Raw genomic sequence first — 14,593 nt, 5'->3', positions numbered from 1 at the left:
TTGCGGCAGGAAAAGTGGCATTTTTGTGCTCCGAATATTGAGTTAACGTTCCCAGAATTCGATGTAAACTTATATTGAGAAAGACGCCGTCAGCACCCATTGGAAGTAAAAATTGAGACCACCGCTGTGTGCTGCATTGGATAAATACGATAGCATCTGCGTTTGACTGTCAGCAAAATTTTTGCCAATAAATGTAGCCGCGTGTCCCTTGGTGGACTTCAGCAAGTGTTTTTGCACGTCAACGCAGTATAACATCAGTACACACTCGCAACACACTTCACCGTTACGCATACCACAATGCGCCCACTTCGTGCCCTTCTAACACGCTTGAACCAGGAGCCCTTCGTGGAGTATACGTTGCGTGCCCACATTGCGCCCAGAGGGCCTGGGGTCGAACCGGAAGGCCGGCGATTTTCTTTTTCGAATGGTCATTTTCGTGCGGACACGCTCTGATGACAGGTCCTGTGCACGCCATTCTTTGAACAAGAAATGCTTTCGCATTAAAAAGAGGTGTAGCCCACCCTCAGAAATGAATGAAAGAATAAATGACGTTCATTGCTCAATGGAGGTCTTAGCGAGGTTGGTGGTTAGAGCACCTATTGAAAGATCCCCGGGTAATTTCTCTACAACGCTGCCTCCTACTGCTCCGTAGTGGCGTTTTCGTATATGAGGGACTGCTGTTATGCGGTGGCAGCATCATATTTTCTGATAATTGGTTTGTCGGTTCTTTACCAAGAGCACGGGTCTCGGTACAATGCGCTATGAATTAGGTGTAATGTAAAAATGTATGGAAATGTGTTTGCTTGCGATCATCTCCAGCAGACTGACTACCCCCTGCTATGTTTTTAATGAGGTGTTGATTAGAGTGGACGGGCTCCTCGAGAAGCTCCAGTACTCCACCGTATGTGCCTAAGACCAGAGTGAATTCTCGCTCGCCGTCAGCTGCTCTGTTATTATGCCAGCGAGCAGTGGCGTCGGTTACTTGTTTTTCAGTCAGGCAGGCAAATCCTGAGGCCCACAAAAGACATGGTATGGTGCTCTTCCTTAGGTTCAATTTGGCTGGCTTTATCCAGTGTTACGTTGTGGAGTCTGCCGTTGGCGTATTTACGGACCCGAACCCAAAAAAAACCTGCCTTTGTGCTCGGCAGTTCGCTTTCGAAAACAGCCAGCGGTGGTGGCCCTTGTACTGCATTCTATGGCCTCTTACAGATTATAAAGCACCCGGTTTATTTTAAAGTAAAGAGTTTGACAGAAGAAGGGGTAATCTATCGACTGAGGCTGACTTTAGTTTATCTTGAGCGTTTCCTTATTGTGTTTTGTTGTTTGAATCGTATAAAATAACAGAAGTGGTCGTTAAATAGCTTCACGTTAAAGTTGTTTGGTCCCCCCTTCTACTCGCTTCATGTCCTTGCACTATTTCCGAGCATTGGCTTAACGGCTATGTTGATTTGCCTTTGTTCCATTTACCAAAGAATTTTATTTGTTTCCAACTAAATAAAGGAGCGTTCTCCCGAGTGTTCTCTGCTCACGCAAATCTACCAGAATGCTTCCCGAGTTTCTCCGGATTGTACTATGGCGCGGTCGCATTGCGGCAAACGAGGGAGCGGGGCGGTGAAGCCGAGACAATGTTTTCAGTCACTGAACGCGATTATCTGGCTGCTCCTCTCGCGTTAGTTTCGTGCCACGGGCGTCGAGGAAGAAGCGACTACGCTCTCTCGAGCCCCGGTGACCCCCATATTTCAGCCATGGAAAAGGGAGCCAGCGAGCAGCAGCCTCGAGGTCCTCGCGTCCAGCCCTGCGCTTCAGGGGCGCAGAGAACCTCCGCGAAGCCTTCCGGCGAGTCGGAAGGGCAGGAAAATTCCACGTGAGTCGTTGCGAAGGCTGCTTTCCGTGACATATTTTGCATTGTGCCTACATATCCTTACACATTCTTCAATGGATCGCTTTCTTTGTTTTATTCGTGTGTGCTTCCTAGAGGCTTCGTTAGCTGGTGGGGTCGTATATTTCGCCGTATCCTCTCACTCATCACCATCAGCGTTATGTGAATTGAAAAAGGTGCCCATTTTGTTCTTTAATCCTCACGCTTCGCGCCAACCGCCCACCCGCCATCAGCATTTGACATGAGGTGAAAAGCGTCTCCCTCTCGCTGGCTGATTGTGGTGTGACGTCATGACCTCTGCCGACCAATCCTGACTTGATGTGACAACACGCACTGCTCTTCTCCCAACGTCCGCTGTAACACTACTGCGTTAATGCCGGCATGGCTTCGAAATAATCCGGCATCTTGCACTGCGGAGCCTTCTTAACGCGGCCAGCGTCTTGCGTGGCTAGTGAGGAGCGTGGTGGGCTAACAGGGTGGCCGGCCCCTCGCAGGGTGTCCCCCGAGCAGGTGGCCGCCCTGATGCCATCGGCGAGCGCCGCGCTGCTCGCGTTCGCCCTGGAGCTTCACCAGAAGCTGCGCGAGGTCGGTGGCTCTCGGAATGTGCTCTTCTCCCCGTTCCTAGCAGCAGGCGCCCTCATCGCCCTCTACCACGGCGCCCGGGGCCGCGCAGCGCGACACCTTGCACGACTGCTGCACCTCGAGTGCGATGCGCCCAGCGCCGTCGCCTACTTCGCCCACTGCCACGAGCGACTGTTCGCCTCGTGGCCCAACCACCAACGGCAGGGCTTCAACGCTACCCACGACCTGGCTTTGATCCGCGACCGGAACCTGAACATGCTGGCCGCCTACGTGGCGGCCTTGTCACCGTGGTGCCGTACCGAGCCGGACTTCTTCGAGGTGAGTCCCTGTTGTGGACGACGGGAGGCACCACCTGCACGAATGTAAGTCATCGTTCGCTGCCGTTCTAGTGCTTGTGCTGTTGCGTGCGTGAGTGCGTGCGTGCGTGCGTCTGTGTGTGTGTGTGTGTGTGTGTGTGTGTGTGTGTGTGTGTGTGTGTGTGTGTGTGTGTGTGTGTGTGTGTGTGTGTGTGTGTGTGTGTGTGTGTGTGTGTGTGTGTGTGTGTGTGTGTGTGTGTGTGTGTGTGTGTGTGTGTGTGTGTGTGTGTGTGTGTGTGTGTGTGTGTGTGTGTGTGTGTGTGTGTGTGTGTGTGTGTGTGTGTGTGTGTGCGTGTGTGTGTGTGTGCGTGTGTGTGTGTGTGCGTGTGTGTGTGTGTGTGTGTGTGTGTGTGTGTGTGTGTGTGTGTGTGTGTGTGTGTGTGTGTGTGTGTGTGTGTGTGTGTGTGTGTGTGTGTGTGTGTGTGTGTGTGTGTGTGTGTGTGTGTGTGTGTGTGTGTGTGTGTGTGTGTGTGTGTGTGTGTGTGTGTGTGTGTGTGTGTGTGTGTGTGTGTGTGTGTGTGTGTGTGTGTGTGTGTGTGTGTGTGTGTGTGTGTGTGTGTGTGTGTGTGTGTGTGTGTGTGTGTGTGTGTGTGTGTGTGTGTGTGTGTGTGTGTGTGTGTGTGTGTGTGTGTGTGTGTGTGTGTGTGTGTGTGTGTGTGTGTGTGTGTGTGTGTGTGTGTGTGTGTGTGTGTGTGTGTGTGTGTGTGTGTGTGTGTGTGTGTGTGTGTGTGTGTGTGTGTGTGTGTGTGTGTGTGTGTGTGTGTGTGTGTGTGTGTGTGTGTGTGTGTGTGTGTTCAGAACCTACTGAAAGTTGTGGCCGCTGGGCGCCATTATTGCGGACTTTTGCGTCGCTTGTATTCGGCGTGTGCTTATACATATGTAGGAGAGTATGCATTTCTATGCGCTGTAATGCAAGTACCCTTCTACATGACACCAGGGAGTGTACACGTTGTGATGCTGAAAGAAATGGCGACAGGAAGGTAACAGTTCACCTAACTGCGGGATGCCTACATCCGTGCGCGCCTGCAATAGCCCTGGAAACAACCCTCACGGTAAAATTTAGGCTAAGTACGCTTATTTGCGTCCGAGCGCTGCTGTTTTCAGATTTTTATTTCTTGTAGCCAAGAATTATGTTGGAAATATGAGACTACGCGAACGTGTGGTTTCACCATCGGTATTCCTGCGTACAATGTTGCACTGATAAAGGTGCATGTGCACCACGCTAGATAATTCGTAGGACAATATTCTGTACGTTTTTCCTGAGACCAGTTCAGCATATTTGATGTAAAAAAATCTGCTCCAAGTCTTGAGCGTTTTGTCCAGTGAATTATTTTGCTTTTTATTTAAATAATGTTCTCAAAAGTCCATTGCGGGACATTAGATAAGGAGCGGGGGTATCACGACAAAAATAACATTATAAAATATTTAAAATAATGGAGAATGGTATACATTGATGAATGAGCTTCTCGATGGCGGACTTCAATTGTCGATGGTCGGTGATAGTGGCCGCTTCAGCCGGGAGGTCATTCATGTCGCGACCAGTCTAAAAAAAAAAAAGGCTGCTGGAATTTTGTGGTATAGAACGTTCATGGTATACAGCGTTCGGTTGCTTATAACGGGAATTGTAATGCGAGCGTAGGATGATTTGACTGGCGGCTGGAATATTGTGAAAGAATTTGTGAATTAAACATAGACGTGCTCTGTTGCGAGAGAGGGCTGGTGAAGGTAACTGTAATCGTGATTTTTTTCCTGTAATGCTCGTAGGATAAGAGTATTCAGATGTAATAAACCTAGCGGCACGATTATGGACTAACTCAAAGGTAATAATTAGATATCCCGGATGGGAATACTTCAGACGATATTTCAGTAAAGCCCCTAGTTCATTAAAGCTTTTCCATTATAAAACCCTTATCCGGCCCAAACCTGAATATGCTGCCTCCATTTGGAATTCCAATCAAAACACTTTATCTCATGCTGTTGAAATGGTGCAAAATAATGCTATTCGATTTATACTTTCTAATTATAACCGAACAGCCAGCATAACATTAATGAGGTCTAATGTCGGTTTGCCGTGTCTGTCTTTGCGCGGTAAAATTTTTCGCATTTGCTTGTGTAATGTAATTTACTACCATTATTATCAACATCGTGAATTCATAATGTCGCCTAGCTACCTCTCCTCACATGTCAACCATCGTCACAAGGTTCCTCTTCATAATTGCCCACTAACAGCTTTTATCTTTCATTCTTGTCAAACACATCTAAAGGCTGGAACCACCTTCGCGCATAGATCGCATCTATATCAGATTACGCTCTTTTCAGGCAAGCATTGTTCGATCATTCTTGTGACGTCACCTATGTGTTTATTAGTGCCTTTCTTCTTATTTTCTGTTTTCCTGTTATTGTTATTCATGTCTTGTTTAGCTTTTCGATCCACTTTTCTAGTCAATTCTATTCGTTTTCTTGCTTTTAATCCTTCACGCTATAGAATTTATTTTATATTTTGTACATATACCTGCTGTTTCTATGTTCTGGTTTTACGTTTTGTACCCACTCTGCTCTACAATGCTGCGGCGATTGAGGGTATGGGAAATAAATAAATAAGTGGGCGCTAATGCAAATTTGCGCACAAGTTACCAAGGACGTTGTTTTCAGAGTTTGTTATGCGGGTGATATGGGTAGTACTAGTTAGAACGCCTCAAATATGAATGCCTAACTACTTGTAATTATCGACAGAAGAAATTGCTGAGTTATTAATAGTGCATACAGGCTAGCAACAGTTAGGACCACGTAAAAGCAAATCAGTGAGGTCTTGGAAATATTCAGAAACATGAGCCACTTGTCAGACCAATGCAGCACTTGAGAAAGGTTATTTTTAGGAGCAATGATATCCGTTGAATTTCTTACGCAGCGATTATGAAAAAATAATCAGCGAGCAGTCGCATTCTTAAAGAATACTAAGCGGAAGGCCAATAACATATATTAGAAAAATAAGGGATCCTTGTACAGTGCCTTGGGGGACGCCAGACGTCAGGCGTAAAAGCAATTGTGAAAAAAGCACGGATCGGATCAACGATCAAGGGATGCAGATTCAGATGGGATAGTTGGTCAATTGAGCGGCCATGAGGAATTTTAACGAACGAATTCACGAAATCTTGAAACAAAGCATCACATGGTATATTGCGGTCTAAGTACGTGTTCAGATTATGTAGAAAGAGGGCAAGCTGAGTTTCACATGAGAGACTTTTGAGGAAACCGCGCTGATAAGGGTGGAAAAAAGTTATGGAACATAGACAGGCAGCAACTTCCGAGTATAAAATATGCTCCATGTTTTGGCAGCAAACACGTGTAAGTGAAGTCGGGCGATAATTGTATTGGGATGAACGGTTACCTTTCTTGAACGCAGCGATGAGTTTACCACGTGATGGACGGATTGTTAATTATCCTCCAGTAAGCGATTGCTGGCACATGAGAGAAGGACGCTGCGGATATTGTTATTATCTTGTACACCTTTGTATTAATGCCATCAATACACGAGGATAAAGTATTGGCATATAAGTCAATAATTTTAGCAATGCCATGGTGTTCATATGAAATGTTTTCCATGACCAGGCGCTCTATAATGGGATGTCATAATGGTTATCGGCAGGTTCATTGGTGAAGACGGAGAAAATGCAGAGTTAAGCACACTTGCGACATCGGATTCCATGAAGGGATTTCCGGAGCCATCACAGCTTGAGTAGTTGGAATAGGGTCGAAAATACTGGCTGAGTGATTTGTGACATGAGTAGGAGGAGCAACAAACTGTCTTAAACCGAAAGTAAGGCACGTGTTTACGAATTCGCTTGATGAAGTGCATCTTGTTGGCGTTTACGCGGTAACAGACCACTTTACCGACGGGAAACTGAGGTCGCCAAAATGAATGAGGGGTGTGTTTTGAAGTGTAGCATATATGGTACTCAGTACGTAACGGAAGAGGGGCACAAAAGTAGTGTCGCTGGAGGTTTGGCAAAGTTGCGATGCAGAGAAGCCATAACAGCTCAAGCAGAGATTGAACGTCTAGGCGAGAGCAGTTCGATTCATCTTTCGTGGCGATAAGTGCACCACCTCGGCGCGAGCCATCAGTTCTGTCCTTGCGGTAAATATCGAACTCAGAAAAGGCACCATTCGGGACGAGCGCTACTGGTTCCCTTCGCTGCTAGTATGTGGCCCATGACTTTAAACATTAAACATTAAAAATACAATGTTTACATCATCTGTAATGTCAGAGTAAACAAGAAAGTGGTAGGCCGCTCGGCGTAGCGGCACTGGCAGGGCGCTGTCGCAAACTTAATCATCGCTAGCAATGCGTTGCTTTTTTCTTTTGTGCGGTAACACGGAGTTCCGGAAAGAAACATCGTCGGGTCGTTGTTTAGCTCGAAATACGAGGTGCCTCTTTGTTCACTGCTACGAAGAGGAGGTGGTGATGAGAAAATGAGGACTCGTTCATTCTTGCCCGCCAACCGCCGCTACTTGGAATGTCGAAGTAATCTTGAATGCGCCCGTGGTTGAGCTCGGCTCATAAGGCAAGTTTATACTCCGACGTTCTCTGCGCACGGGCGAGCGGGGGCTAACTCGAAGACGTCCCGCTAAAGACGCAGCACTGGACGGAAGTTTCGCCCACGTAGGCTGCTGCGGATGCGTGCCGACGCTACGCCTTGCGGCTGCATGCACAGAACGTCCGGCCACATGTGAAATGCACGAGGCGGTGAGGCAAAGACAAGGGGGAGCGCGGTGGATTCCGCGAATAGGCCTGTTGCGCTGAACGAAGGCGCGGCGAATTCGGTACTAACGAGGAATCTCTGTAATCGCGATCGCACATGTGCTTGCCTCTAATCTAGCAGTCCTGCTATATAAATCTGCGAAAAATACCACTCCCTCTGAACGAATCAACAAGGAGACCATCATCTATACTCATAAAGGAAAGATTTAACAGCAGTAATCGATTTTTACTACACATTATTCGCACAAATTATGGGAAGCTCACAAAATTTTTTATCTTCAAAAATTTAAAATAGCCCATCTTCTATAGAAACAGTCGCCATAACTGCTTCATCTCAAACAACTGTGATACCTAATATCACAATAGCGTAACACTACTACCAAACAAGTATTTTACTTTGTATACTGGCTTGTTCACATTTCACACTACAAGGAACGACGGCAGCGCAACAAAAACACAGACGAACGAGCATTGAAGTCAGTGTTTGCGTTTTTCACCACTCTGCATTATTTCTTATTTCAAGGGTGAGTTATTTCATATGTGTGTCGGGAAGCATTATGAAATTATGAAAAAATGTATATATTTTGCTCTAACTGCAACAGCCTCATCTTAACTTTTCAAGCTGCTTTTCCTTCAGTTGTCGTATTGTATTCGCTGGTTTTATTTCCTTTTGAGAACGTTTGCTGTTCCCTCAATATTATTGTGCAAAACCTTATACCGTTCGCCAGCAATGCGACTTTCATACGAAGCGGAGCTCTCAAAAAGCTTAACATGAGACTAAGTTACAGCACTTCAAGGCACGCAAAGTTTTCCAATAACGAATCCGCTACATTGACAGGCAGCGCTAATATTCAGTGTCAGGCGCAAGCAGTTGTGCGCTTCAGCTGTGCACATTCCGCAGCAGTGGCTTGCTTGTCGTCTGTGAGTTGGGGAGAAGAATAACGCAACAGCAGATCTATTCCTATTTTGTAATTCCGCACCCGGCGTTTTGTAAGTTGTAACCGACCACTAAAATCTGTTATATCCAGATTTATTTATTTATTTTATATACAGCATACTGCTAGCCTCATCGTGCAGGCTGTTGCCGGACTGCGATAAATTGTATACACACAAGAACACGTTTGCAGTCAGGTTACTTCAGGAATGAAAATAATATAAATAAAGAAATCTTGGCTGCAAAATAACTTGAAAAAGAGAAGAAGGCTATGCAATACAAAGCGATAAATCATGTACGCAGAAAACAAAATAAAAACAAACCGTTGCAAAACAGTGCATATTATTTCAGTTCAAGATTTGGAAATCCTTCCAAAAAAGCATCAAAAGAATTACAGGCGGCCACATCATTCGGCAACGCATTCCAATCACGGATGGCTTTTTTAATTGATTTTCAAGGAAAGGAAATGGCGCAGTATGTGTCTAATTTATCGTTGGACACCTGAACCGCGCCTTAAGAGAAGGGTAAAGGAGGGAGTGAAAGAACAAATGAAGAAAGAGGTGCCCGTAGTGCAGGGCTCCGGAATAATTTTGACCACCTGGGGATCTTTAACTTGCACTGACATCGCACAGCACACGGGAGCCTTAGCGTTTTGCCTCATAAAAACGCAGCCGCCGTGGTCGGGTTCGAATTCGGGAACTCCGGATCAGTAGCCGAGCGCCCCAACCACTGAGCCACAGCGGCGGTGATGGCTTGCGGAAAGAACGAAGATTTGAATGTCACTAAGAAATCTGTACTCGCTAATGTGCTTAGTATGCTTTGTTCTCGAGTTTACTGAGTTAGAAAATGACAAGTACTTAATTTTATCTATCTTGAATGCATCACTTAAAGGAGAAAAAGAAAGTTTAGCCGCAAGGAATTGGGCCTGTTTTGTATCATTGGAAGACCAGCTTTGAGCAAAAGTGCTGTAGGGGAATCGCTGTGGCGGTACTTCTTATAAATGAATCTAATGGTCTTCCGCTGAACGCTTTTAATTTATCAATGCTGTGGCTAGTAGACGGAAACCAGCAAATTATGCTATATTCTAGTACCGAACGAAAATGTGAGGTGTACGCAAATAATTTGGTGTCAGGGGCAGCCGATGTTAAGGAACGCCTCAACGAGTAGAGCGCAGTGAGTGCCTTAGATGTAATATACAAAACATGTCAATTCCATTTCAAATCCGATGAGATCAAAATTCCTAAGTGCTTATGTTCATCAACTTTATTTATATTCTGGTTTTGAATATCATAAGTTAAGATTAGAGGATTTTTTTTCTCGTCAATGTTATAGAGGCAGTTTTATCTAAGTTAAGCGCATCTGCCAGTGTTTGCACCATTCGGAAGCTTGCACTAGTGAGTTGTTAAGAATTAATAATCTTTGTAAATGATACAGTCGTCTACGAGCGTACGGACCATACAGTCGAGGTTGTCTACAATGTCATTTATGAACAAAAACAAAAAGAAATAGAGCTAATACTGTACCTTGAGGCACTTCGGACAATACTTCAGCACACCCCGAAGGTTGCTTTTCATATTCAACTAACTGGAATCGATTAGTCAGAGAAGCCTGAAACCATTGCATTATGCTTCAACAACCAAATAATATGTGTAGTATATGAAGTAATTCTAATTGTAATCGGTTCCCACTTCTGTGTAAAGGGTACAAGATTGCTTTTTCTCAACAGTTAGAGAAAGGTTGATTTAAACATCTGCAATATTGTCTGAAAAAAAAAATGGGGAGACAATTAAGCTCCACCCTTAAAGGATGCGGAGTGATTGCTCTTCCCCAGGCAAGCACGGACACTGCTTCCTGTTTCACAATCGCAATCATATTGTGAAAGACCACACGACATACATGCAAAGCCCCACGAGAGGACCTGCGTGGCATAGCGGTAGCGTGTCTGACTCACCACCCGAGAGTCAGGGGGTTTCCGTGCGCCGCTGGTGTAACCGGCGCCATCTGTGGAAACCTCTTGTAACAGCCACCTTTTCTACCACTCGGGGTTTTTCCGTCGCGCCGACGGCGACGCCCACACCGACTTTTGTTTTCGTGCACGCTTTAGAAAAAAAACTTTCTAATGTACGTGCACAATCAGAGAAAATGAAAGAATGTGAAACACAGCTGTAGGCAAACAGGTTAGACTTCCACCAGCCGTTAACTGCCGAACACTGAGGGGGTGCTGGCGTCTTGAAATGGATCTGATTTTTTGAAACATGTGATTGCGCATGCATGCAATGGCGTAGAGGTAAACCAGCTATGACGCAGAGGTAGAGCATCCACCTCGCTTTCATGAGGACCGAGGTTGGAATTGCGATGTCCCGCAATTCTCAACCGGATTAAAAAAAAGCTCCGCGTGTCGGGGGACTTCTATTGCAATGCCTTCGGTTCTACCAGATCTCAGTGACCAGAACAGGCAACACACTCCCTCACTAAAGCAGGATTTATCCACCATGGTGTAGTATTTGCCCACAACATCCTATTAGAATAATGCTGAAAAGCATATAACAGGTGTGCCTTGCCTGTTCTGACTTGTGGAGGCTAACGAAAAGGGCTTGAGGTTGAGTTAAGGACAGCTAAGCAAGCTCTGGAAAGGAAAACCATAGTTTCAATGTTGAGAGGCATGAATAGGCCAGAATGGGTCAGGGAACAAACGCGGGTTAATGACATTCTAAGTAGGATACAACTAAAGAATGCAGCGGCATCTACCGTTCAATAGACCCCTCTTCAGCCAATATAGTCGCCGCAGTACTGCGAGAAATAAAAAAAAAACACGCAAACAAGATGCTCATCCGCGCTTAAGGTTCTCACGGACTTATACCAATATGGCCGCCTCCCCTAGTCGCGTTGGCCTGTCGGCGAAGCAAATTTGTTCTTGCAGTTCGACGATAGTGCAGCCAAGTCGTATCCCAAGCTGAAATTCAGTGAAAGCCGTGTTTGCATGTAGTGTGGATTGATTTTTCGTGCACGTTGACAGCGATGAGTTTCGCCTACTGCGTCATCGCTCGGCGCCGTCGGGACTCGGGATACCTTCAGGTTAACTTCGCACCGTTCATCAGAGATTCAAAACGTTGTGTGCCGTTGAACAGTCGTTATCGCCGTTTGCAGACGTTTTCTCTTTACGTGAACGTCCAAGTGTGTGCACGGATTTGGACGCGTTTGGCGACGTCGGTCACACTACCGTTTGGTCTGAAGCGATACTGGTCAGCAGTGTCTGGAGACCGCCGGGGTTCAATGGGCAGCAGTCGGGCTCTTTTTTGCCAATGAGTCTTTACAGCGTCCGCTGAGGTGCAGCCGTCAGAGTATTTTGCAAATAAATGTATTTTATCTTGTTCGTGAAATGTGCGTGTGACTGCGAATGTGTGCGAACCGCTCGCGCCCGTTTCAGCCCTAGGTTTCCGGTAGGCCCCATGCCAACGGCGGCCGCGAAAACTCGTTGTTACATCTTATGCGTGCTCTTCCAATGTTCCAATGATCATAACTGATCATTGTATTATAATAACTGTGGCGTTTATGACCGCAATACCATCCAAACATCATCATCAGCCTGACTGCGTCCACTGAAGCGCAAAGGCCTCTTCCATGTCTCTCCAATTAACCGTGTCATTTTGCGAGCTGTGGCCCCCGTATCCCCGCAGATTCCTTCATCCTATCCGCCCACGTAACTTTCTGCCGCCTCGTGCTACGCTTAACTTCTATTGAAATCCAGTTCCTTGCCTTTAATTAGTGGCATTTATCTTGCCTTTGGAATACATTCCCTGCCCCAAGCCCATTTCTTCCTCTTGATTTCGACCAGGACGCCATTAACCCTCGTTCGTTCCCTCACCCACTTTGCCAGGTCCGGTCTCATATGTTACATCTATCATTTTTCTTTCCATAGCCCGCTCCGTAGTCTTTAACATAGGCTGAACCCTTTCCTCTAGCCTCGCCGTTTGTGCCCCGCAGATGAGTACCGGTAAAATACAGCTGTTGTATACTTTCCTTTTCGGGAATACTGGCAAACTTCCACTCATGATCAGAGGCAACCTGCCATATGCGCTTCACCCCATCATTATTCTTTAGTTATTTCCCTCTCATAATCTGGATCAGCGGCCTCTAGATGCCCTAAGCGGACGTATTCCCTCAGCGCTCGTAGCACCTGGCTGCCAATTGTGAACCGCTGTTTCCTTCCGAGATTGTTAACATTACTTTGGTCTTCTGCACGTTAAATTTCAGATCTACTCTTCTGCTCTGCCTGCCTAACTCATTTATTACGCTTTGCAGCTCATCTCTTTGGTTACTTAGCAAGACGATGTCATCAGCGAATCGCAAATTACTTAGGTATTCTTCAATAACTCTTATCCCCAACCGTTCCTAATCCAGGCATCGAACATCTCCACTAAAAAGCGGTGAATAGCATTGGCGAGATCGTGTCTACGTGTCACACATTTTTCGGTATTGGAATTTTATTGCTGACTTCATGAAGCACTGTGGTAGCCGCTGTGCAGCCGTTATATATTTTAATATTTTCACATTAACCCTGTTTTCGCAATGCCTGGATGGCTGGTGAGGTTTCGACAGAGTCAAATGCTTTCTCGTAGTCAGTGAAAGCTAAATGTAGGAGTTGGTTATAGGCCTATTGGCTGCGAATTTAGGTTTCACCTGATTTACAGTATGAATATGGTATATTGTCGAGTATCCCTTACGGAGGTCCGCCTGATCACTTGGTTGATTGAAGTCAAAAGTTGTCCTGATTCCATTTCAAATTACCATACTAAATAACTTTTAGGCAACCTACAGTAAGCTGATCGCTCAGTAATACTTCAAGCCCTTGACGTCCCTTTTCTTTAGAATTAGGATAATATTAGCGTTCTTCTAAGCTGCTGGTGCGCTCGAGGTCATAAGCCATTGCGTGTATAGAATGGCTAGTTTTTCGACCACACTCTTCACTCCGTCCTGAAATGAAACACCTAGCTCAGGGATTTCCTGCATAAAGCTGAAATGTATCCGGAAAGATTTTTTGCTGCGTCATGAGTGCATATGACAACTCTGCGTTTACAAATCATTATGTTCTCAAAGCCCATATTGCTGCAAGGGCAAAAAACATCCACTCATGTTAGCAAGCTGGCCATGGAAAGCTTGCAGGGTAGTCATGTACAGGAAGTTCATGAAGCAGACTCAGAACAAAGTAATATTTTACGCTGCATTAAAATGGACTATCCCGATCAGAAGAATCATGAAGCACAAAGCGTGATCCATGATATACACTGACGCAGGGAGGAAAGATTATACGCAGTGAAGCCTGTCAAGTAAGTTTCTGTTTTGGTGACACTATGTATACATCAGAAAAAAAGACTACTTTAACAAGAAGCGCTTGGCCACTCTCAGTAGTAGGTATGCGCCAGCTTTACTTGAAGCCAACCAACCAACAATTGTGCATGATATTTTAGCTCTGAGTTATTCTTTTACATTTTTACTGGAGCTGTGTATTTATGCGCAGAATCGCGGAAACAAAACTGTAGTTGTGAGTGTAATGTATACCCTCGTGTGCTTTCTTTTTTCTGGGTGGGACTCGTATTATGCTGCATGCTTCATAAAGAACTTTGAACGTTTATTTATGAACGCTCATTCGAATTATTCGCATCAGTTCTTGCCAATTATGTCTTCAGCTGCGCCCAAGTGATGGATTCTTCATAGGGAGCAATCACAGCTGTCACACATCTTATACATTAACTGCATTGACAGTTCGTTATGTTGCATTGACCCCAGAGACGCATACCTCCGGAGTCGCAAAACGAAGCAGGCAAAAGCTTTGACAGACACTCTCATGTTGGGCAACCGCAGTAAGTGAAAGTGCCTTCCCACGCTTACCTCAGTTATGATATGCGCTTTCGCCGAATGCTACCTGGTAACGTCCTAGGCCGGATTGTTTCGTCCGAAAAAGACAGCGGACACGACGCGGAGACTAATGCGGCCCAGGACAGTAACTGGAGGCAGCTGAATGTCTCGCACGAATATTTCAAGGGTCTCCCGTACATTAACAACTGCCAGAAACAGCGCCATTC

The 14,593-nt window shown here is 45.8% G+C and overlaps 1 protein-coding gene across 1 annotated transcript in view; it reads left to right on the top strand.

Moving 5' to 3' along the window:
- Positions 1-1,737: 1,737 nt before the first annotated feature.
- LOC144097525 (iris-like) overlaps positions 1,738-14,593 on the top strand; it is a 64,092-nt gene continuing 51,236 nt past the window's right edge. Inside the window, exons 1-2 of the mRNA XM_077630225.1 lie at positions 1,738-1,864; positions 2,374-2,779. Coding sequence (XP_077486351.1) covers positions 1,746-1,864; positions 2,374-2,779 — 525 coding nt within the window. The 5' untranslated portion in view covers positions 1,738-1,745. The remainder of the gene's footprint in view (positions 1,865-2,373; positions 2,780-14,593) is intronic.

The sequence above is a fragment of the Amblyomma americanum genome, chromosome 7 (assembly GCF_052857255.1).
Source record: "Amblyomma americanum isolate KBUSLIRL-KWMA chromosome 7, ASM5285725v1, whole genome shotgun sequence".
NCBI lineage: Eukaryota > Metazoa > Arthropoda > Arachnida > Ixodida > Ixodidae > Amblyomma > Amblyomma americanum.
The sequence above is the reverse complement of the archived record's forward strand: the minus strand, read 5'-3'. Positions and strand labels throughout refer to the sequence as shown.